General features: G+C 42.4%; 1 protein-coding gene across 3 annotated transcripts in view; it reads right to left on the bottom strand.

The window, feature by feature from the left end:
• Positions 1–8,917: 8,917 nt before the first annotated feature.
• The window catches only part of raly (RALY heterogeneous nuclear ribonucleoprotein), a 154,363-nt gene continuing 138,450 nt past the window's right edge, over positions 8,918–24,830 (bottom strand). For all 3 annotated transcript variants that reach the window (XM_055908357.1, XM_055908369.1, XM_055908361.1), the window contains 2 exons: positions 12,016–12,164; positions 8,918–11,664 (listed from right to left, as the gene is read on the bottom strand). In XM_055908357.1, coding sequence (XP_055764332.1) covers positions 11,623–11,664; positions 12,016–12,164 — 191 coding nt within the window. In that variant the 3' untranslated portion in view covers positions 8,918–11,622. The remainder of the gene's footprint in view (positions 11,665–12,015; positions 12,165–24,830) is intronic.

Below are 24,830 nucleotides of genomic sequence, written 5' to 3'. Positions count from 1 at the left end.
GCAAGCAGAAGAATATCCACAGTCATTAAAAATAACGGTTGGATCTATTTAAGATCAGCATATAAATAAGACAACAGAAACATTGTGAAAACACAGAAGACTGAGGAAGGAAGAACAGGATGGAGACTGGACAAGGAGTGATTCGAGAGTTCTGTAGCATACAGTATAAAAACGTAATTCCTTTCCTTAGCTAGTAGCATTCCTCAGTTTGACATGTTCTGTTAGTTTTGGACAGTTATAGAACAATTTTACAGGTCCTTGATTCCTGTATTAATTGTCTGGTGGTGTCATCTGGAGGTGTAGTGGCTTTCTGTGAGTTCTCAGTTTGAAGAGAGCGGCTCCCCCTCTCTGCTTAACAGTATAGCTGTGAGTCTGTCCGTCTCATCTGTGGCCGGTGTTGCGGGTTTTGACGGCACCCTATGGTTTGAGAGTCTTCCTGTGGAGTCTGGTACTAAAACAGTTTCCAGTCGACAATCTTTTTTTCTCCCCGCTGACTGGACAAGAAAAGGAAAGCAGTATTAAGATGTGTCTGTGAACAGGGAGAGCACCAGAGCATGCTAAAACCAAAAAAAGAAAAACCTCTTGGCTGGATTACTGTCAAACCTCACATGTGGTTTTATTTTCCCTCAATTGCTTTTAAAGCTGAATAGCTAACATGAACTATTTCCCCCTTCAGAGACAAAAAGGAGGAAAAATTCCAGCCCACAGCCAAGCGAGAATAGAGAGATCCATTGTCATCTTTACTTTCACATTAATGTTTCCATCAAACAAGTATTTGAGTAATATTGGACACATAAGGAACGTAAGAGTGGATTTTTTTTGTCTGCATCTTCCTGGTAAGACAGCACCAGTTTATGGAACTGAACAGCAAGAATTGACCGACAGTGCAATAATCATTTAGGTATGGTCTGGGAATTTACTTTATGGGGGCATGCCCATCACCGGCCAGTCACTGCTGATTCTGGGGCCTGTAGGGTTAATAAAAACGTGTGTATATGTATATATATATATATATATAATTGGAGTAAAGGAATGGACAACAATACTTCTACAGATAGTTAGCTCCAAAAGTATTGGGATTTTTGTTTTTTGGGGGGGACACTTTGGATTTGAAATGCTACAATGACTATGAGGTAAAAGTGCAGAATATCAGCTTTCATTTTTTTAATTTAAAAAAAATATATTTTTAAATTTTATCCCCTTTTCTCCCCAATTTTCGTGGTATCCAATCGCTAGTAATTACTATCTTGTCTCATCGCTACAACTCCCGTACGGGCTCGGGAGAGACGAAGGTCGAAAGCCATGCGTCCTCCGAAGCACAACCCAACCAAGCCGCACTGCTTCTTAACACAGCGCGCCTCCAACCCGGAAGCCAGCCGCACCAATGTGTCGGAGGAAACACCGTGCACCCGCCCCCCTCGGTTAGCGTGCACTGCGCCCGGCCCGCCACAGGAGTCGCTGGAGCGCGATGAGACAAGGATATCCCTACCGGCCAAACCCTCCCTAACCCGGACGACGCTAAGCCAATTGTGCGTCGCCCCACGGACCTCCCGGTTGCGGCCGGCTGCGACAGAGCCTGGGCGCGAACCCCGACTCTGGTGGCGCAGCTAGCGCTGCGATGCAGTGCTCTAGACCACTGCGCCACTCGGGAGGCCCCTATCAGCTTTAATTTGAGGGTATTTTCATCCATATCAGGTGAACCATTTTGAAATATATAGCACTTTGTGTACCTAGTCCTCACATTTTAAGGGACCATGGGACAAATTAAATTATTTGTATTAAAGTAGTAAAAGTTAAGCATTTGGTCCCATAGTCATAGCACACAAAAACTACATCAAACTTGTGACTACTAATTTGTTGGATGCATTTCCTGTTTGTTTTGGTTGTGTTTCAGATTATTTTCAACCCAATAGGAATGAATGCTAAATAATGGATTGTGTCAGCTTGGACTCTTATTTTATTGTAGAATAGAATATTTATGATTTTAATGGGTGGCAGTCAGACTAACTATTACATTTCTTCTTTAAGTAATTATCTTCCAATGTTGAGGCACAGAGGCGATGAGTTACAGTTCTGTATTGAGCATACACCTCCATACACTGTGTGTGAATGTGTGTATATACAGTACCAGTCAAAAGTTTAGACACACCTACTCATTCAAGGGTTTTTCTTTATTTTTACTATTTTCTACATTTAGGAATAATAGTGAAGACTTCAAAACTATGAAATAACACATATGGAATCATGTAGTAACCAAAAAAGTGTTAAACAAATCAAAATATATTTTAGATCCTTCGAAGTAGTCACCCTTTGCCTTGACGACATCTTTGCACACTCATGGCATTCTCTCAACCAGCTTCACCTGGAATGCTTTCCCAACAGTCTTGAAAGAGTTCCCACATATGCTGAGCACTTGTTGGCTGCTCTTCCTTCACGCTGCGGTCCAACTCATCCCAAACCATCTCAATTGGGTTGAGGTCGGGTGATTGTGGAGGCCAGGTCATCTGATGCAGCACTCCATCACTCTCCTTCTTGGTCAAATAGCCCTTACACAGCCTGGAGGTTAATGAAGCTGCCAGTAGAGGACTTGTGAGGTGTCTGTTTCTCAAACTAGACACTCTAACGTACTTGCCCTCTTGCTCAATTGTGCACCGGGGCCTCCCACTCCTTCTATTGTGGTTAGAGTCAGTTTACCGGCCAAACCCGAAGTTTACAAAAATTAAGTTGACTGTGCCTTTAAACAGCTTGGAAAATTCCAGAAAATAATGTCATGGCTTTAGAAGCCTCTGATAGGCTAATTGACATAACTTGAGTCAATTGGAGGTGTAGCTGTGGATGTATTTCAAGGCATACCTTCAAACTCAGTGCCTCTTTGCTTGACATCATGGGAAAATCCAAAGAAATCAGCCCAGACCTCAGAAAAAATGTAGACCGCCACAAGCCTGGTTCATCCTTTGGAGCAATTTCCAAACGCCTGAAGGTACCACGTTCATCTGTACAAACAATATAACGCATGTATAAACACCATCGGATCACGCAGCCATCATACCACTCAGGAAGGAGACGCGTTCTGTCTCCTAGAGATGAACGTACTTTGGTGAAAAAAGTGCAAATCATTCCCAGAACAACAGCAAAGGACCTTGTGAAGATGCTGGAGGAAACAGGTACAACATTAATTATATCCACAGTTAAACAAGTCCTATATCAACATCACCTGAAAGGTCGCTCAGCAAGGAAGAAACCACTGCTCCAAAACCGCCACAAAAAACGCCAGACTAAGGTTTGCAACTGTACATGGAGACAAAGATTGTACTTTTTGGAGAAATATCCTCTGGTCTGATGAAACAAAAATAGAACTGTTTGGCCATAATGACCATTGTTAGGTTTGGAGGAAAAAGGGGGAGGCTTGCAAGCCGAAGAACACCATCCCAACCGTGAAGCACGGGGGTGGCAGCGGTGGGGGTCTTCCAAATGGACAATGACCCCAAGCATACTTCCAAAGTTGTGGCAAAATGGCTTAAGGACAACAAAGTCAAGGTATTGGAGTGGCCATCAACAAAGCCCTGACCTCAATCCTATAGAACATTTGTGGGCAGATTTGAAAACGCGTGTGTGAGCAAGGAGGCCTACAAACCTGACTCAGTTACACCAGCTCTGTCAGGAGGAATGGGCCAAAATGCACCCAACTTAAATGTGGGAAGCTTGTGGAAGGCTACCCGAAACGTTTGACCTAAGTTAAATAATTTAAAAGGCTGTGCTCCCAAATACTAATTGATTATATGTAAACTTCTGACCCACTGGGAATGTGATGAAAGAAATAAAAGCTGAAATAAATAATTCTCTACTATTATTCTGAATGTTCACATTCTTAAAATAAAGTGGTGATCCTAACTGACCTAAGACAGGGAATTTTTACTAGGATTAAATGTCAGGAATTGTGAAACTGAGTTTAAATGTATTTGGCTAAGGTGTATGTAAACTTCCGACTTCAATTGTTTGTAGTAATCAGGCGTTTCCAGCTACAATAGTCATTAACAACATTAACAATGTGTCCACTGAATTTCTGATCAATCTGATGTTATTTGAATGGACAAAAATTTAGCTTTTCTTTCAAAAACAAGGACATTTCTAAGTGACCCCAAACTTTTGAACTGTAGTGTATATGTACTGTGTACGCTGGGAGTCGGGAAGCAAGTACAGGGAGTGCAAATGTAATAGTAAATAGAACATAGTAGAAAACAAGAAACACGAAAAGCATACAGACATGAAACGGAGTCAATAACGCCTGAGATATCGAACCAAGATATCAGGGAGGTAATAAGGAAGGTGATGGAGTTCAGGTGAGTGTCATGAGGCGCAGGTGCGCGTAAGGATGGTGGCAGGTGTGTGTAATGATGAGACAACTGGCGACGTCATTACGAGGGGGGAGGGGGAGTAAACATGACAGTATAAAAAAACAATACTTTATTAACAGAAGTAACATAAGACCCTTTGCTACGAGACTCGAAATTGAGCTCAGGTGCATCCTGTTTCCATTGATCATCCTTGAGACGTTTTTACAACTTGATTGGAGTCCAACTGTGGTAAATTCAATTGATTGGACATGATTTGGAAAGGAATACAGATAAGGTCCCACAGTTGACAGTGCTGAGGCACCGATCTGGCAAAGGGTACCAAAACATTTCTGCAGCCTTGAAGGTCCCAAAGAACACAATGGATTACATCATTCTTTAAAAATAATTAATTGTTTTATTTTTTTGAGTCTTGTCTCATCACTGCAACTCCCGTACGGACTCGGGAGAGACGAAGGTCGAGAGCCATGCGTCCTCCGAAACATGACCCAACCAAGCAGCACTGCTTCTTGACACAATGCCCGCTTAACCCAGAACCCAGCCACACCAATGTGTCAGAGGAAACACTGTACACCTGGCAACCTTGTCAGCGTGCATGCGCCCGGCCCACACAGGAGTCGCTAGTGCGCAATGGGACAAGGACATTCCTGCCAGCCAAACACTCACCTAACCCGGACGACGCTGGGCCAATCGTGCGCTGCCCCATGGGTTTCCCAGTCGTGGTCGGCTGCGATAGAGCTTGGACTTGAACCAGGATCTCTAGTGGCACAGCTAACAACTACGATGCAGTGCCTTAGACCACTGCGCCACTCGTGAGGACCCTCCATCATTCTTAACCTGTTTACACGTGAATTCCAAATATTTCTAACGGTCGCCCCAGCGTGAGTTTTATGCAAGGGATGTCAGAATGCACTAAATGTTCCAAAATGTGATTGTTATGCAACAGGACAGTTAACACACGCTGCCTGCTAATTATCAATAGCCTATGTTTCAACAGGTCAATTTCAAATTATTTTCTAACAAGTTTCATTTTCAGTTTGAATTTAGGTGTGTTCCGCCTCATTAATTCACATAGAAGTAGCCCATTTCAGTGTTGCGTACAATTTATATTTGAGGCTTTACTGAGCCGGACAAACTTCTCTCTTCGAGGAGAGCCCAAGCACTAAACCAATGTTTCAGCAGATCAAGTATGCAGATGTTTGCGCAGTCTTGCACGAATTGGCACTTTTTCTAACTGGCGCTCGCATTGCCTGCCTTGTTGTTTTCCTTACAAATAATAACTTTGGGCATGTGTGCCTTCCTGTCATTCCTGTACCTTCCTGTCGTTCCTGTACCTTATTTTCTGTATATCGTGTTGTCGTTTCTACTGTAGCACTCAAGTGCTGGTGACGAGTAATGCATTTCAATTATTGCATAGATTACAATGGACAACTATGATGTGTGTAAAAATGCTTTTTTGAAGGTTCTACTGTTAATAATGAGCTAATGCTAAGCTATGTGTGGCACCATGTTTGTTGATATTATACACTGCATTCTTGTTGTCACGTAAACGTCTGTCAGACCAAAGATGTTATAATGAGGTGAAGGGTAAACTTCCGGAAGTGAATGAAGGGAAGTAAATGATCGTAGACGACACAACCCCTTCAACATGCATTCAGCAAACAAACCAAACTCATCTTGTCTCTTATCTTTGGTTGACACGAAAATAAAAAACATGGTGGCGCGCATAAACAACTAATCGTCAGCTTACTTTTGATTTCTAAGAAGTGTTTAACTCAGTTATTTTGATCAATAGTGAGCTCACCAGCAATGTGATTAATTATAAATAGTAATTGCTTTCAGATTAATTTATTTTGTGGTTTTCTGACAGCCGAGTTATTTAAATATGACTGCTTGTGTTGCGTCAATCTTTCCTCAGTTAGCACTAGGACTAATGTAGCCTACATTTTCCGGTTTGGATGATTGTGTATGCTGTAGCGACTTTTGTGAATGTCTGAACATTGCATCCAAAATCAAACTGGTTACATTCAGGGCATAACTTCGCAAGGACTGTGTTTGTGCAATATGTTTCTGTGAAAGAAACGTGTGGCTAGCTCAAATGCTAACACTATCAACTATGAAATAACACATGGAACCATGTAGTAAGCAAAAAAGTGTTAAACAATTCTTCAAAGTAGCCCATCTTTGCCTTGATGACAGCTTTGCTCCTTGGAATGTCACGGATCCCTCCGGTAATGTTGCTCACCAGTTTCGGTGTCGCGGCCTCTAGGAACTGTGTCATTACGCACACCAGGTCCCCATATTCTCCCCTAATTGTATAAATGTGCCCTTTGGTTCACAATTGGGGTGTCAATTATTGTTCCAATGTCCGTTGATCGTGTGAGTACCTGTGCTGTGTTTTGGCTTTCGTGCCGCGTGTATTGCGCAGATGATTACGGGTCTCGTCCCGTGTGGTATCATTGTGCGCTTGTGTTATTTATTTGAGGTACTCCTCACTCTTTTTGTTTTGGTTTCAACCCTGTGTGTTGTATACGTGCTTGTTTGATCTACAAACATGGCACGCTGTAATTTGAGTCAATTAAAAAACCCTATTACGCATTCCTGCGCCTGTCTCTCGATCCCTTTATACCAACATGACATGGAATGAGTAGGTGTGTCCAAACATTTGACTGGTGTGTGTATTAACCCATATACACTTGTGACATACTTTTACCGTTATCTAGAACTATCTAGAACTTAAAATGGTTATTCGGCTGTCCCATTGGAGAACCCTTTGAAGAACCCCTTTTGGTTCCAGGTAGAACCCTTATGGGTTCCATGTAGAAGCCTTTACACAGAGGGTTCTTTCTACATGGAACCAAAATTGTTTTCTACTACAGGGACAGCCAAAGAACCCTTTTGGAACCCTTTTTTTCTAAGAAAGTGTGGATGGGCCTCTCTTAGTAGCTTGCTAGAAACAATGAAGGCTTTAAGAGAGAGGTCTAATGCCTTAATATGTAATAGTTTTAACACTGTTAGAATATTTTATCAAGGGTTAAGATAAATGATTAAATAATTCTACCCAGAAACTTAACCATTAGTATTATTTGTTAGGTAGCATGTAAGGGGGTAGAAAGGAATGTCTGTGTGTGTGCCTAAAGAAAACTCTGTGGATCATTAAACTATGTTTGAACCGACCCAGCTATAACTCTGTGAAGATAAGAGAAGACAGGGAGAGCCCCCTCCAGGTTTTCCATATCTGGGGGGTTGGGGGGGCCTGGAACTGTCAGCTAAGTGGTAATAAACTGTGGTAAAAGGCTTCAGGAGATAATCCAGATTTGTGTGTATGTATGTGTGTTAGTAATAGAAGGGATAAAAATAATGGTTTTGTATATGCACGTCAGAGATCTCTCGAGAATAAACACTTGATTAATTTGGACACGGGTCCATGTCTATTTTATGCAAATAAGGATCTTACATATTCTTAGAAACAGACAGTGTTTGCTTTGTGTAATTAAATTGGTTAATGAACATTTAGGAAAAAAATTCCTTCATCAAACACTCAACTTATGTTCGTTATATAAATATACTTGTTTTCCATTCCAAATAAAGTGATTTTTTTCGCGCATGATTTGAAAAAGGATTCTCCTGGAGTCTGTAGCCTTGAATAAATATTTAAACTGTGATATCACTCGAGAATTTATCAGGGTCATCTTCCCGTAAATGGATAGGTGTTTCCCTCTCCAAGGTTTCAAGACTATGTTGCTAAGTTTTCGATAAAAGATCATATTTGTAAGATCGCTAAACTTTTCTGGGATATGTTCACCAAGTACATCGACTTCCCCATCTGCCCAGTTAATCAGGAGATCACATGGCAATTTAAAGTTTGAATCTTTTAGAGACCCAATCTGTAAATAGTAGTACACTTATCATAGTTGGGTTTTAGTTGAGAGAAACAGGAGAAATTATCCAGGTACTCAATGAGGCTCTTCAAGGTTGAAGATTGAGGACTCGAGAACTTGAATCATCGGCATACATTGATACTTTTGTCTCTAATCCCTTCATTTTGTGTTAACATTAGATCAGATTTTTAAAGCTAACAGTTCAATAGCCATAATAAAAAGGTTATGGTGACATGGGGAAACCTTGTTTTACGCCTCTTTACAATTCAAAGTTCTCTGAGAAGTAACCATTATTTATTATTTTACACAAAGGAGTGTTGTATGCAAATTTTACCAATCTTATGAGAGATTCTCCTAAATTTAAAATATCCTGGCTCTTATAAACAGATTCTAGATGTACTGTATCAAATGCTGTCAAAGCTACAAAGATTATACCTGTTTTCCCTGCATTCTCAAAGTTGTCCATTATTTCTAGTAATAACAGTAATAATACATTACAATTCTATAGTGCTTTTCATAGATTATCTTCCTTTTAAGAATCCCGTCTCATCGTGATGAATACTGTCTGGTAGGGCCTTTTTTTATTCTATGAGCAATAGATTTTAGGCCAATATTTGTCTCAACAAAGAAGGGTGAATTACCCCCCCCCAAAAAAAAAAAAAAAAAAAAAAAAAAAAAAAAAAAGAAGGGTGAATTACCTCTAGGGTTAAAAACTGAGGCAAAGGAACACACAGAACACACATGAAAAGACAGTGGTTCAACACAGTATGCCATCAGTACGGTGTGAAAAATCCAGCTAGACTCCATTCATACAGTACATTAGCTTTAGTTTTGAATAATAAGAACTGTAGCATTCATCTGTGCAACACACTAAGGCATTAATATATGCCGGTTTTAAACAATATTTATTAGCCTTTCCTGTATGCGTATGTATGGAACAAAGTAGGCTTTGGGAAACGCCCACTCCAAGAGAATTCAAACACAGGCCTTGAGGTCCGCAATACTAGTGTTCCCCCTACCATTATGTAGGTAGAGCAGGCCTGCCATGCTCTGTTGCCCTCCGCCTCAAAGAGTTTGATTTCAGTCCATTCACTCAGTCCCTGATTAGAGGGTAAGGATGAAAAATCAACAGTGCTGTGGCTCACATACACTCTTAGAAAAAAAGGTGCCATCCAGAACATAAAATGGTTCTTCGGCTGTCCCCATAAGATAACCCTTTTTGGTTCCAGGTAAAATCCTTTTGGGTTCTATGTAGAACCCTTTTCAAGGAGACTTCCACCTGGAACCCAAAATGGTTCTACCTGGAACCCAAAAGGGTTATCCTATGGGGACAGTCGAAGTACCCTTTTGGTGAGGTGATATACACTCAGTGGCCAGTTTATTTGGTACACAACCCCGTTCAAAATGGTTATCTTCTACAGACAGTGAGTCACGTGGCTGTGGCTTGCAGACAGGCATCTAGGCATTCAGTTACTGTTCAACTGAACGTTAGAATGGGCAAAACAAGTGACCTAAGCAACTTTGAGTGTGGTATGATCATCGGTTTCAAATACAACGGGTGTAAACCTTACCGTGAAATGCTTATTTACAAGCCCTTAACCAACAGTGCAGTTCAAGAGCCGATTCCAGTATCTCAGAAATGGCCAGCTACCTGGGCTTTTCACCACACGACCATTCTAGGGTTCTAGGGTTTACCGAGAATGGTGTGAAACAGCAGCAGTGTAGTTGTAGCTCGTTGATGAGAGGTCGACGGAGAGTAGCAAGAATCATGCAAGCTAACAGGCGGGCCACAAACAAGACATAATGGCGCATCACAACGGTGGTGTGCATAACGGGATATCGGAAAGCACAACTCTTCATTCCTTGTCACGGATGGGCTATTGCAGCAGATGACCACACCGAGTTTCCACTCCTATAAGCTAAAAACAAGAAGAAGCGGCTCCAGTGGGCAACGTGATCACAAACACTGGACAATTCAGGAGTTGAAAAACATTGCCTGGTTCGACGAATCACAGTTCCTGTTGCGTTATGCTGATGTCAACGGTACAGGCTGGTAGGGATGATGTTTTCCTGGCACAAGTTGTGTCCCATGATACCAATTGAGCAATGTGTCCATGCCCCAAATAATTCAGACTGTTCTGGCGGCAAAGGGGTTCTGACCCAGGACTAGATGGGTTTACTGTCCGCTGAGTGTATGTTCTCATGTTATTTCAATGCAGGCTCAGATGTGAATATCTGCAGCCTGCTGTATGAAAACAACCTTCATGAGCCCGATTCAGTCTCCAACGCAAACCCTCTCTGTGAGCGTCAACTTATAAATAAATAAACATGTGTCCGTCCGAGGCAGCATGACGAACCGGGGAAATTGGTGTCTGGCGCTGTGTTCATTTGGCTTGATTCTCCTGGGCCTCACTCTGTGTTTGCTCAGAGGAGAAATGGGGAAATGTGATCACAGTGGAATCAGAAACAGATTCCTGACACTATGGCGTGATTGTCTTCTGAAAGCCTTGCAATATCGCAGTGGCTGAGGAGGTCTAAATGCGAGAGAAGTTGAGACATTTAATCTTGAACACCAGATTAGAGAAAACAATCGGGATAGTTTCCCTCATTTTGATCACTTTTACCAACTGTTTCAAGTTCAATGTGAGTAATTTCCCACTAGATATCTGTAACTGACATTTTAGCTTAGAGCCAAGTAAGACAGATTTGTTGTTAACATTTACTACAGTAAATGGGTGATTTGGTCAATTTAATCTGGGATGGTCCTGTTGCATAACAGGTTTTCAAGTGAATAATGTACGTATCCATACATTATCTACAGAATTCTCAGAGAAACTAAACTGATTGAAATCTGCAAACAGTCTATATTTCACTGAATATTGTGCTACAATATTCATGTTTTTGTACTCACAGTTGCTCTTGGAAATATACCAAGAAAGAGGCTTTCGGATGGACATCCAAGTCAAGTCCCTGTATCTACTCAACCTATTTTTTGGGGTCGATAAATAAGTGGTGGCTGGTTTTCTGCATATTTTAAGTATTATTGCTCACCCGGCTTTTCAAAGAAGACCTCAATTGTTTACTCGATCTACTTAGCTAGCAAGCTACCCAGACGTTATCCATGTGAGTGCTCTAGCATTTATTAATGTTCCTACATTTAAGTCAATAAAGCACTTTACCATCATTTATATAATGATTGACTAGCTGCCATGCTGTTTAGACCAGGCTGTCTTTCAAAAGCACAGCTACAAATGTGCATCAGAGTAGTTCTGTTCTGACATATTGTCTCATACAAATGCCCGGTGGCCATGCACATTTCAAGTAATTAGTGACGATCGAAAGTTTCTTTGCTTCACTTGAGTAATTCGACATTCAGAACAACTTGCCTTTTATTGCAGGATGGAGTCCATTTCTGATAGGTGGTTGTTTTCCTGTGAAATGACGTGAAGAGAAATGAGAGAATTTAATGTAATATCATGCAATAGAACTTATGGTTGAGCAAACATTTGTTCAGACAGCGTGTGATGCCAGTACAATACTGTGCTAAAGCCAAAACACACACAAATGTCATATGTGACCTCAAATACCTTCACACCGCCGCCCACATCCATACTGCCTTCATGCACGGCCACACAAAGGTACATACGCACGGCCACACAAACACACTAACCCCCACCCTTGTAAATATGCTTGCACATGCACACACACACCCCACATCAATACAGGCTTCAAGCACACATTCTCGCAAGCACAAACACACACACACACAGACACAATCTGACCATGTCGTCATCTTCACACTCATTCTGTGTGACGTCCTCCTCCCCATCCTCCACATCACTGTTATGGGGCTCGTCTACCAGCTCCTCTGTGTCTGAGCATGACTCGTCCTGAAACACCTCACTCTTGTTGTCCTCTGACTTCCGTAGCTCTACACACACACACACACACACACACACACACACACACACACACACACACACACACACACAGGGCTCTACATTTCCATTGTTTTACTTTGAAAGGTTAAGAGCACACCAACATCTTGAAGCGCAAGAAAATATATTTTTTAAATCGATTGAGATATAGCCTATATGAATTCCAGCTACTTCTGAAGTACAGTACATGTTGTGCCCTATAAACAAATATGTAATCATGTAAATACATTTGTTTATTAGAAAAAGCTAAAATGTTGATACAAATCCCTCATTTATGGAATATTAGGTTTCTACGTTATATAAAAGTTAATTTTTCCTTTCGAGATGCATTACATTGAAAATTGTACACTGTCTCTTTAAGTGTCACGTTTGTGATGACAACACGCTAGAAATCTGTCATTCATTCATTGCTATGATTATTGCTCTCCTGAAGAAGCTATCCCTTTTATTTTCTGTGCCCCCAAATGTTTGAATATACTGGTAAAGTTAGCCGGTTCTTTGCTAGCTAGCTAATGAGGAAACAAACATGACTGAATAGATTTCTTTCTGTCGCACTGGTGCTGCTGGTCCATTCACAATTCACCTGTGGGAACCTGGCGGCTCTTAACACCAGAAAACAGAAAGCGCTGGCCACTACTATAAGAGATTGTTCGTGAGGAGATTACCTCTATCCTCAACTTGCAATTAGAACCGGTAAATTAATCACTCGCATTGCTCACTTCTAAAGTGGATGCCTATTCAACTAAAGTGGAAAGTCTGGAGAATGTGGCCAATGCGACAGAGGTGCGACTCCATTTCCCCAGATGGCGCCGACAGAGAAGGGCGTCATTATGAGTTCCAACCCGACTTTGCTACATAGTGACTTTTATCGTGTTTATCCTTACTTTTTTTGTTGTTCAGAAAGTTCATACTATTATCACACATGACGACCAAGCAGTTCTGGACATCAGACAGTTTTCTAACCTCGATTTTGACTTCAAATACGACTCCGCTGTTCCACTGTTCATACTGGACCATATTACCTAGTTCCATGGGCTACGGAAACGCTGTGTAGATGTGGGAGATGAGATGGAGTCCTGGTGAAATTGAGGCGAAGAGAAAACCGAACGGTGCTCACCTCCATTTTATTGGCAAATGTCCAAGCACTCAAGACTATGATGGATGAGTTTCGTTTGAGAGTCTCCCATCAGAGACTTGAAAAGCTGCAATATTATGTCTTACTCAGATGTGACGGAATGATGACGCTATGCACTTAGTATTCAGTTTATTCTCCATGCAGCGGCAGGATCGAACGGCGGCTTCTGGGAATTTCGAAAGGAGGTGGAGTGTTTGCTTCATAAATAACAGCTGCTTGAAGTGTGAAGGAAATCTCGAGCTTTTGCTCACCTGATATAGAATACCTCATGGTAAACTGCAAACCCTTTTATCTACCAAGAGTTCTCATCCATAATTATCATGGCTGTCTACATCCCGCCACAAGTCAATACAACTCTGGCACTCAACGAACTGTATGGGTCCATGAATAAAAAACAAGAAACCACTCTCCCAGAAGCAGCGTTGCTGGTGGGAGGTCGCTTTAATGCGGATAGACTTAAAACTGTCCTACCTCTACCAACACGTCTTCTAATCTAAAACTCTGGACCACTTTTATTCTACCCCACAGAAATGCATACAAGGCCTTCCCTTGTCCTCCCTTTGGCCATGACTCCATTCTCCAGCTTCCTGTTTACAAAGAAAAGCTCAAGCAGGAAGCATCAGTGATGCGCTCAATACGGAAGTGGTCAAATGAAACAGTCGCGAGTCTACAACACTGTTCTGCTAATACAAACTGGGATATGTTCCGGGATTCATCCGATAGCATTAAGGCGTTTACTACAACAGTCACAGACTTCATCAATAAGTGCATAGACCATGTCATCCCCACAGTGACTAAGAACATATCCAAACCAAAAAACATGGATTCCAGGCAATATATATCCGCGCTGCGTTAAAGGCTAGTGTTACCGGAAAGGGACATGGACATAGACGCATACAAGAAAGCCCACTACGCCCTCCGAGACATCAAACATGCAAAAGGACAATATAGGAGGAAGGTGTAATCCTATTACACCGGCTCCGATGCTCATCATATGTGACAGAGCTTGCAGACAATAATGGATTACAAAGGGAAATTAGATAAATGCAATTTATTCTCGCTTTGAAGAATATAACACTGTGCCTTGCGTGAAAGCCCATGTTTTTCCGGATGACTGTGTGATCTCGCTCTCTGTGGCCAATGTGAGCAAAAAAAGTTAGATGAACTCGTGGATACAATTTCTATGTCTCTATGTGTCCAGTATGAAGGAAGTTAGGGGTAGTTTTGCGAGCCAATGCTAACTGGCGTTAGCACAATGATTTCAAGTCTATGGGTAGCATCAGATACCTACTAAACAAATGTACATGTAAATCTTGGTGGGGAAAACTCCCCATTTTTTCTTTAGATGCATGCCAGCAAAACCACAACACAAATTCATTTCACTATAACGGTGACAAGTGGTGCCCACAAACTGTTAGGGCCTACATAGATCTGTCCCAACAGCAGAGCTTTATTTTCAGCACCATAGAGTGAATCCTGACCACTGCTACATCTGGCTATCAGTGGAGTCTTGACTGGCAGCGAAACAGTTCATTCAGACTAATTTACTGCCTTTTTAAAAAACATATCTGATATGGCTGAGTATGTATGTACCCATTAAACAAATGTGGTTTTACTGACAATTGAGATGTACAAACTATAGCATACTGGGACAACGAGCAGATAAGAGGCAATCCGTAATTTCGAGCGAGCGACATTATTGAGCGAGCTAGATCGGACGTAGTCAATCTAAATATTTGTTCATCACTTTTGAAATGTACAGCGACAGAATTCAGAACATGGGTGGTTCTTACAGTATTCTCCCTGTAGGTGGCATATAAGCAGACAATGAAAGCTGTTACAATATTTGATGATTACATTTCTCTAAAACAGGCTATAGGCTACATGTGCACCACCAAGTCAGAACAATTATGAGGGGGAAAGGGACCAAATTATTAGTGTGAGGCACATGGGCTGCTAAAAGCTTATTACACAACATACACTTAGTATTACTTTCTTAGCTACAGTATACATATCTCCCTGGCAGACATGCTTGTCACTTATGAACATTTTGAACATCTTGGCCATGTTCTGTTATAATCTCCACCCGGCACAGCCAGAAGAGGACTGGCCACCCCTCATAGCCTGGTTCCTCTCTAGGTTTCTTCCTAGGTTTTGGCCTTTCTAGGGAGTTTTTCCTAGCCACCGTGCTTCTACACCTGCATTGCTTGCTGTTTGCGGTTTTAGGCTGGGTTTCTGTACAGCACTTCGAGATATTAGCTGATGTTCGAAGGGCTATATAAAATAAACTTGATTAGAGCATTTATTCAGCAGCATACAAAATATTTTTGGACTCACCTTTTTGTGTAGGTCTCACATGAACATGAACAGTCTTTCGTGGTTAATTTTTGTTATCAAACTTTGTCATCAAAGTCTGGCATTCTCTGGATTTATGGTGCTTTTAAGACAACTGGGAACTCGATAAAAAAAAAGTGACGTCAGTGATCGGTGGCAGGTAGTGGTTAGTGTTGGGCCAGTAATCAAAAGGTTGCTGGATCGAATCCCCGAGCTGACAAGGTAAAAATCTGTTGTTCTGCCCCTGAGCAAGGCGGTTCACCCGCTGTTCTCCGGGTGCCGAAGACGTGGATGTCGATTTAAGGCAGCCCCCCGCACCTCTGATTCAGAGGGGTTGGGTTAAATGCGGAAGACACATTTCAGTTGAAGGCATTCAGTTGTACAACTGACTAGGTATCCCCCTTTCCCTTCAGGTCGGAGCTCTCGAAAGAGGCCCGAGTTCCCGACTTGGAATTTCGAGTTGGATGACTGTTCAAAACGTATTTTCCCAGTCTGAGCTTCTTTTCAGAGTTCCCAGTTGTCTTGAACTCACTGAAGTCTGAGATTTCCCAGTTCCGAGTTTCCAGTTGTTTTGAACACGGCATAATTCATGCTGGATTCACAGCATGGCCAATGTATTCAACCTTTTCTGGCCCATGGCATTTTTAATGTTTATCCTTTTAACTTGGAAAAGAGACCCTTAAACCTAGACATGGACCACACACCCACTCCACTGAATATCAGGCTAGTGATTGCCTTGCAATGCTTGCAGTTTGCCACTGTCACGGATTCCTTCCAAACCACTCATTGTTGAATTTGCGATTTGCAACTTGTTACGTAATGTTTATGGCCGATGAGCACCGATACGTTTTATCTATAATTTCTCTTCACTACTAGATTTTCCAGTATATTGTGGACTTGATTCATGATGATGACTGCTAGCTTGCTAGCTAAGATTTCGAAAGTATGATGTTGACATGATCAGTCCAATCAAAGCTACGGTAGATGTAACGTTATTTGACAATTTTATCTGTGGCCAATGACCTTGAGCCTTCTTGGATGGGCACTTCTAACGCAACTCTATTGCAGCACCCAAGGGGCTTGAATTTTTGAGCTCTCCCCGTAGATTTTGCAGTGACGTATTGTCCCCATGAGTGACAGAACACTCAGCCAATCAAGGTGCAATTAGAGAATATTACCAAACCCTACGCTCTGTATTTTTCGCTGGCTGCCCCACCTCCACAGAAAGCACTGAGCTAGGCTAAAACACCTGCATTTTGGATCTGACTTACTCAAGAAAGCAAAAAAGAGACCTTGTTTGTATGCGGCTTTATTAACTCAAAACAGGCATTTTTTTTTTTATTATAAAAATGATTTACAAAATAATTAGCTCTGCCCCACCTGAACTGAATGATATCAATATTTGCGCATAAAAGAGCTTCCACCGACATTTTTCAGGTAATTCATTTTACTGACACAAAAAGATCCCACATTGCATATTTTATTTCGTTGGCAGTTGGAAATTTTCAGTCAGTCATGACATTTTTTTTATCCAACATGTACTTTACTCGCAACAAAAGATTGGATGGAAACCTGTTTGTCACAACCTGATCTGTTTCACCGGTCTTTGTGCTTGTTTCCACTCCCCTCCAGATGTTGCCCAGCTTCCCCATTATCCCCCAGTGTATTTATACCTGTGTTTTCGGGCTGTTGCCAGTTCGTTTTGTTTCATCAAGCCTACCAGCATTTTCCCCGTGCTCTTGTCTTTCTCTAGTTCCTGTTTTCTAATTTTGACCATTCTGCCTGCCCTGACCCTGTGCCTGCCTGCCGTTCTGTACCTTTTGGACTCTGCTCTGGATTACTGACCTCTGCCTGCCCTTGACCTGTCATTTGCCTGCCAGCCGGTTTTGTAATAAACTTTTACTTCGAAACTGTCTGCATCTGGATCTTCTGAGTCGTGACAGTTTTAGAGACACTAATAAATAGGTTGAATGGTTCAGCAACATGTGCAGTAAATGCTAACCCGGCGTTGGTGATGAAAGGTACATAATGCATTTATTGTCATCTCCCTATCAGGCCTTAACCCCGATCAACCAAGCATGCCGTGACATGGGCTTGGTTGGTGAAACATCTTCAAGCTGCCTGACTGAATACTGGGGCCTTCAGTGCTAACAGAAGCAAGGACCTTACCTGGGAGCACAGCAACAGTTTTTCACAGCCATTCTGTCAACATGTATTGTATGTACCACTCAAATTCATACAAAGTACTACAGGCAAAAGCCCAGACTTATATTCACTTTGTCCATTTGACCCATTCTTAAATCTTGACTGGAATAATATACAGTATGTTTTAGTTTACACGCCTGTGTGATGTGTCTGGTGTAAATTAATGAAAAGGAATTCACCCTGGACATGAGAATGGCACTGATGTTAGACCTTTTCAATCATAAGCTCTAAGTGATGTCTTGATGTTGAAGTTAGCACAGAAGTAAAAAAAAGAGCCTAATGTGCCAAACATGCAATGAAAAAGTTATTGTTTGTAATCTAACACTTGAGTTAAATAAATTGTAAGAAATGTATGATTTGTTTATACAAAACTTTATTCACAAAACTTTATTGCATTGGTCATCCCCAAAATGGGGCCATTGAAAGTGTTAGTTGCATCCTTCCTCAGGGAACTGTCTGCGGATAGCTGACAACAGGGTGGCAGGTTTTTTGATGCACTGCTCTAGAGTTCTATAGCCCAGCAGACTCACCTGGGGATAGGGGCATGGACACATGCTAGTTCTTTATAAAAGCCTGGGATAATTTTACAGAGATGTGAGAGCATGCGATTGAGTGAGTATATTAAATCCAATCCAACCAGGGGCCCTGGATAATATGCTGTGCAATCACACAGGCAGACTGCCATAGCGAAGAAACGTCCCTTTTTCAGGACCACGTCTTTCAAAGATAATTCGTAAAAATCTAAATAACTTCACAGATCTTTATTGGAAAGGGTTTAAATACTGTTTCCCATGCTTGTTCAATGAACCATAAACAATTAATGAACATGCAAATGTGGAACAGTCGTTAACTTCTTATGGCTGCAGGGTGTTGTAACTTTAATGGGTTACAGAGTTAATGTTTAAGTTAATTCATCGAGCTCTATCTAAAGATATTTGTAATTGTATTAGAATTTGTGTGTTGGAGATTGAGAGAACTACATACATATTTTGTACTGGTTATTATTGAATTAGGCTTTTGACTGCAAGTTCCAGAATGCCTTGCGACAGGAAGTAGAGGGTGAACACGCTAGTTAAGTGCAATTGACAGGTGATTATTTTGACTCCTTTCCGCTAGCAACTCATTATTCATTGTTCTGTAGAATCTAAAGTTTGTAAATGTAACGTGAACAAGTATTATTACTAAAAGAAGCTTTCATATCAAACCCGACGTCCCGAGTCATTACTTTAAAGATAGTTAAATCTAAAATTTGGTGCCGAAACCTGGGAAAAGTATGAGCTGCGACGAGGAACGTCGGCATGAAACCGAAAGAACGAGACGAAAGCGGGGTACCATTCGAGGTGCCACAACACGGATTTTGAATCAGATTGACGTGGAAATAACCCAGTCAAATCCGGAAACCGATCACTTGAGTACATTGTTGGAATTGCTGTCAGCTAAGGAGAACAGATTGTTTGAACTTGATCGCGGAATTGAACAGTTAACGCCATTGGACGGATTGGAGGCAGAGATTGCATGCACGGAGGATTACAAAGAGCGCGCTATCATGCTGAAGAGCCGTGCACGAGTGATAAAGAAAAACCAGGATCTCAATCCACTACCAGCACGGTGAGTGACGCTAACTCAAACAGATCACAGAGACAATCAGTAAGGCTACCAAAGTTGATTATTGAGAAATTCTATGGAGATGTCAGTTTGTGGCAGGAGTTTGAGTCAGTATGAGACTGCTATTCACAACAATGATTCACTGTGTAATAAAGAGAAGTTTACCTAACTGAAAACGTATCTCACTGGACCAGCTGCAAAGGCAGTAGCAGGACTGATGTTAACAGACAGTAACTATGATGATGATGCAATCGCTCTGCTCAAGAGCAGATTTGGAAGGAAAGATCTTGTGATTAGTGCTCACATGTCAAAGCTGCTGAATCTCACTCCTGTGAAGAAATCCTCTGATCTAAATGCATTGAGGCAGCTATATGATTAATGTGAAATTCAGATTAGGAGCTTGGAATCACTGGGTGTAGTGTCAGAAACCTATGGAAGACTTCTATGCCCAATCTTACTGCAGATGATTCCAGAGGACATAGCTCTTGACTATAGTCGTCAGAGGGGAGTAGATGATGAATGGAAAGTGTCTGAGATCGTCAGTTTCCTACAGAAGGAGGTTCAGAGCAGGGAGAGAGCACTACAAATGACAAGATCATGCAACCAACAGAAAGAGAGCAAACCATGGAACAAGTCATGCTCCTCCAATGAAATGAAAACAAAAAGACAACAGGCCATCTGCTGCATACAGCCAGCCAGAAGGAACAAAACTGTCTATTCTGTGACAGTGCAGACCACAAATCAGAAAACTGCCCTGACCACAATATTGCTACACGCAAAGAGAAACTAAAGAAAATGGGAAGATGCTTTGTATGTTTAGGACAGAAACACATAGCAAAATTCTGTAAAGTCAAAGATGTGTCATGTGCAACATGTGGAAGCAGACATCACATTGCTGTGTGTACCGGTAAGAGGAGTGAGGTGCAACCCCCAACTGTTTCTGCAGATGCTGTTGTTTCCTCAGTTATTCCCCATTCAGTGAAGATGAAACCAGATGGACAGAACACTGTGTTGCTACAAACGGCAAAGGCATGGTGTTACGTGTGTGGTATTCTGTGTGTATCCTGTGTGTATTTCTTTTCTCCCTACTCACAGGTGACAATCATCATTCCCCAATCAGTCGCTAATCAGAAGACACCTGCTCCTTTTCTCCTACCCAATCACATTCCCTTTCCCTTGGTTTAAAAACCCTGTCAGTTGTTTTCTCTGGAGCTCAATCTCTCTGTACATGCCATATGTCTGTAGATCTCTTGTTTGGTTTGCAACTACATGTCACTTTGTCCCCACCTGTGAGTATTGTTTTGGTTATGGTGTTTGAGTGTTTGTTTGATGGTGGGAAAAGGGGGTAACCAGACAAGTCGCCCTTGGGCATACACTACCCGTAGGTAAACGTGGTTAAATACACTAGTTAGACCTGGGCGGACCACCCACTGTATTTTTGGTTAGTTAGTTAGCTGTTGGTATAGTAGGCTAGTCTAACTTAAGGGTATTTTTGGATACTTATTATTTCTTTCCTTGGGTCCAGCTCAGCCCCTTTTCCTGCCCCCCTTTACCGTGTATTTAGAAATAAACCCTGAGTGTTTGACGGTAATTAAGTTGTCTGTGTTATTTCGTTCTCACCGTTACTTTGTCACTGTTACACTTTGCATGAGTTATGTTACGGGTCTCGTTACCATCCCCCCTAGACTGTCGGGCCAAAGGGATTCGTAACACATGGGTAGAAGGCCCATCGGGCAGGAAGATAGCTCGTTTCTTACTAGATGGAGGCAGTCAGAGGAGCTTCATACATGAAAACATTGTAAAGGGCTTGAAGCTACCAGTAATCAGACAAGAGGCACTCAGTCTTCACACGTTTGGCCCCTCTGCTCCAGCAACGTCCCAACGCAACATAGTGAAAGTCATCTTGGAGAATGTCTGGGACAAACAGCAGAGAATAGAGATAGAGGCAATTGAAACCCCACAAGTGTGCACAGCTGTGATGAAGGTTCCTGGTGAACAGATTTGACATGAGCTCAATAGAAAGGGACTGCAGCTCGCAGACTTTCCAGGAGATGACAATGATCCTGAACTCTCTGTCCTGATAGGAGCAGACTACTACTGGCAGATAGTATCAGGCAGAGTGGAGCGACTGACGAAGACACTGGTTGCTTTAGAGAGCACCTTTGGATGGTCGGTGCAGGGACCCGTGTTTATGTCAAGTGTCGCTGAGGCAACCTGTATGTTCATCCCACTTGATGAAGACACACTAGTCTCCAAATAACTGCATGCATTCTGGGAGCTTGAGTCTCTGGGTATTATAAGCGAGAAAACACAGAACCCAGAGGAAAACAAGGCTCAACAGAGGTTCGAGGAAACAACCACCTTCAAAGATGGGCGATACCACGTGGAGTTGCCATGGAAACGAGAAATGTCAGAACTCCAAGACAACTATAGAATCACCAAGAAACGGTTTGAAGGTCTGAAGAAAAGACTGAAGAAGGATGTGACGTTGTACGGCAGATACAATGAAGTAGTAGAGGACTACTTACAACAGGATATGGCAGAGGACGTGCCCAAGGACAACGCATCAAGCGCAGACAACGTAAAATACTATTTACCTCACCATGCAGTACTCCGAGAAGATAAGGTGACGACAAAACTGAGAGTGGTGTTTGCCTCGTCCCATGAAGATGGCTGTCCATCCCTCAATGACTGTCTACTCACAGGACCAAACATGAATCCGGATCTGCTCAGCGCTCTGATAAAGTTCAGACTACATGAGATCGCATTCATGGCAGACATCAAGAAAGCTTTCCTGCAGATATCCCTAGCAGAGAGAGACAGAGACGCCGTGAGATTTCTATGGCTCACAGGCCCACCAAGGGGAGAAAATGAAGAGGAGCTGCGTGTGCTGAGGATGAAAAGATTGGTATTTGGAGCTTCCCCAAGTCCATTCTTGCTGGCAGCTACAATCAGGAAGCACCTGAAACAATATGAAACAGAACAACCAGAAGTTGTAGAGATACTGAGTCACTCTATGTAGATGACTTCATTGCAAGTTCACGCAATGTTGAAGAGGCTTATCTTGTGACAACAACTGCAAAGCGAATGCTGTCGATTGCAGGCATGGACCTCTGCAAGTGGATGACCAACTCTCCTGAATTGAAAACAAAATGGGAGGAGAGTACGACAACTGACCACCCGTTGACGCTAGAAACACAAGGATTAGTGCTGAATGTTTTAGGTTTAGTATGGAGACCGGAAACAGACGACTTTGTTTGATTGGCCGCTACTGAGCATTCTAAAGCAAAAGGAAAACACAAAGAGAAGTGTTCTGCAGTCGTCTGCACGTTTCTTCGACCCTCTTGATTTCCTGACCCCCTTCACCATCAGGATCAAGTGCATGTTCCAGGAAATGTGGGAGAGGGAACTCAGCTGGGATGAAGAATTACCACCTGATCTGACACGAGAATGGCAACAGTGGTGTTCAGAACTACCCCAGTTACACCAGCTCACCATACCAAGGTGGTACAGAACAGACATGCGGCCACCGAATTGCCACACCCTGAAACTACACGTGTTCTGTGATGCAAGTGAAAGGGCTTACAGTGCAGTAGCTTACTTGCAAGGTGAATCACAAGACAGGGAAACAACAAGTCTAGTCGCGTCCAGGGTAGCCCCACTCAAGAAAATGACGCTGCCACGCCTGGAGCTCATGGGAGCTGTGATTTGGAGCGAGACTAGCAAACAACCTGATGACCACACTAAAAATGGAAGAAAACCAGATCAAAATGTGGACAGACTCAATGATCGGTATTGGATTTGCAGCTCAGCTCAGAAATGGAAACGGTTTGTTGCGAACAGAGTGACGGAGATCCAGTCCTTGACTAATCCAGAGTCATGGTCACATATTGAAGGGGAAACTAATCCAGCTGACCTCCCTACAAGAGGACAAACTGTTCGAAACTTGACACAGAGCGAGCTATGGTGGAATAGACCCAGAATTCTGACATCACACAATCAGTCCGAGGAGACTGATGATAACAAGGTTCCAGAAGAGGTAAATACAGCACTCATGTCCAGCATCCAAGTCCAGCACCCATGGGTTCTGCCCAACAAGTACAGATACTCAGAAATGCTGATACAGTACCACCATGAGAAGGTGATGCATTCTGGAGCAAGAGACACTAGTACAAATCAGAGTGATACTGGATCTTGTGTGTTAGGCAGCTAGTCAAGAGCACAGTGGCAAGATGTATAGTGTGCAAGAGATTCAAGGCAAGGGCCGGACAGCAGGTCACTGCGCCTTTACCAAAAGACAGAATAACGGAATCGCCACCATTTGAAGTCACAGGTGTGGATTTTGCAGGACCGCTCTATGTGAAAGAAAATGGTTCTGTAAAGAAGTCATACATTGCACCGTTCACTTGTGCTGTAACGAGAGCAGTGCATTTGGAACTGGTCTCAGATCAGTCAACAGAGAAATTCCTGTTAGCTCTAAAAGGATTCATCTCAAGGAGAGGATTATGCAAGGTAATCTACTCAGACAATGCAAAAACGTTCAAGAGAGCTGATCAGGACTTGAAAGAGCTGTGGAAGGCAATCGAAGAGCCCCAACTCTTGGCTTTCTTCTCAGAAAGGGGCATCACCTGGAGGTTCATCGCCGAGCGAGCAGCCTGGTGGGTTGGATTCTGGGAAAGACTCGTCAGGTCAGTGAAAACATGCCTGCAAAAGGTTCTTGGGAGAGCTTCACTGAACTTTGAAGAGCTGTGCACAGGCCTGACAGAGGTTGAAGCTATTCTAAATGTTAGGCTTCTGACCTTCGTGCACAATGAAGTGGATGAACCACAACCCCTGACCCCAGCACACTTCCTGGTGTGTAAAATACTAACCTCTTTGCCTCCAAAGCCATTTCCAGCTGACACTCAGCGCCCAACGTTAAACAAGGAGGAAATGACACGCAGATGGAAGTACAGGCAGAGACTTGTGACCAGCTTCTGGAACAGTTGGCGAAGAGACTACTTGCTGGATCTAAAGTCAGCACACCGCTGTGATACACCACAGTCCACCCCACTGAAAGTGTGTAAAATACACAGTCATCGGGGGGGATGATGTTGTAACTTTAATGGGTTACAGAGTTAATGTTTAAGTTAATTCATCGAGCTCTATCTAAAGATATTTGTAATTGTATTAGAATTTGTGTGTTGGAGATTGAGAGAACTACATACATATTTTGTACTGATTAGTATTGAATTAGGCTATTGATTGCAAGTTCCAGAATGCATTGCGACAGGAAGTAGAGAGTGAACACGCTAGTTAAGTGCAATTGACAGGTGATCATTTTGACTCCTTTCCGCTAGCAACTCATTATTCATTGTTCTGTAGAATCTAAAGTTTGTAA

The sequence above is a fragment of the Salvelinus fontinalis genome, chromosome 3 (genome assembly GCF_029448725.1).
Source record: "Salvelinus fontinalis isolate EN_2023a chromosome 3, ASM2944872v1, whole genome shotgun sequence".
NCBI lineage: Eukaryota > Metazoa > Chordata > Actinopteri > Salmoniformes > Salmonidae > Salvelinus > Salvelinus fontinalis.
The sequence above is the reverse complement of the archived record's forward strand: the minus strand, read 5'-3'. Positions and strand labels throughout refer to the sequence as shown.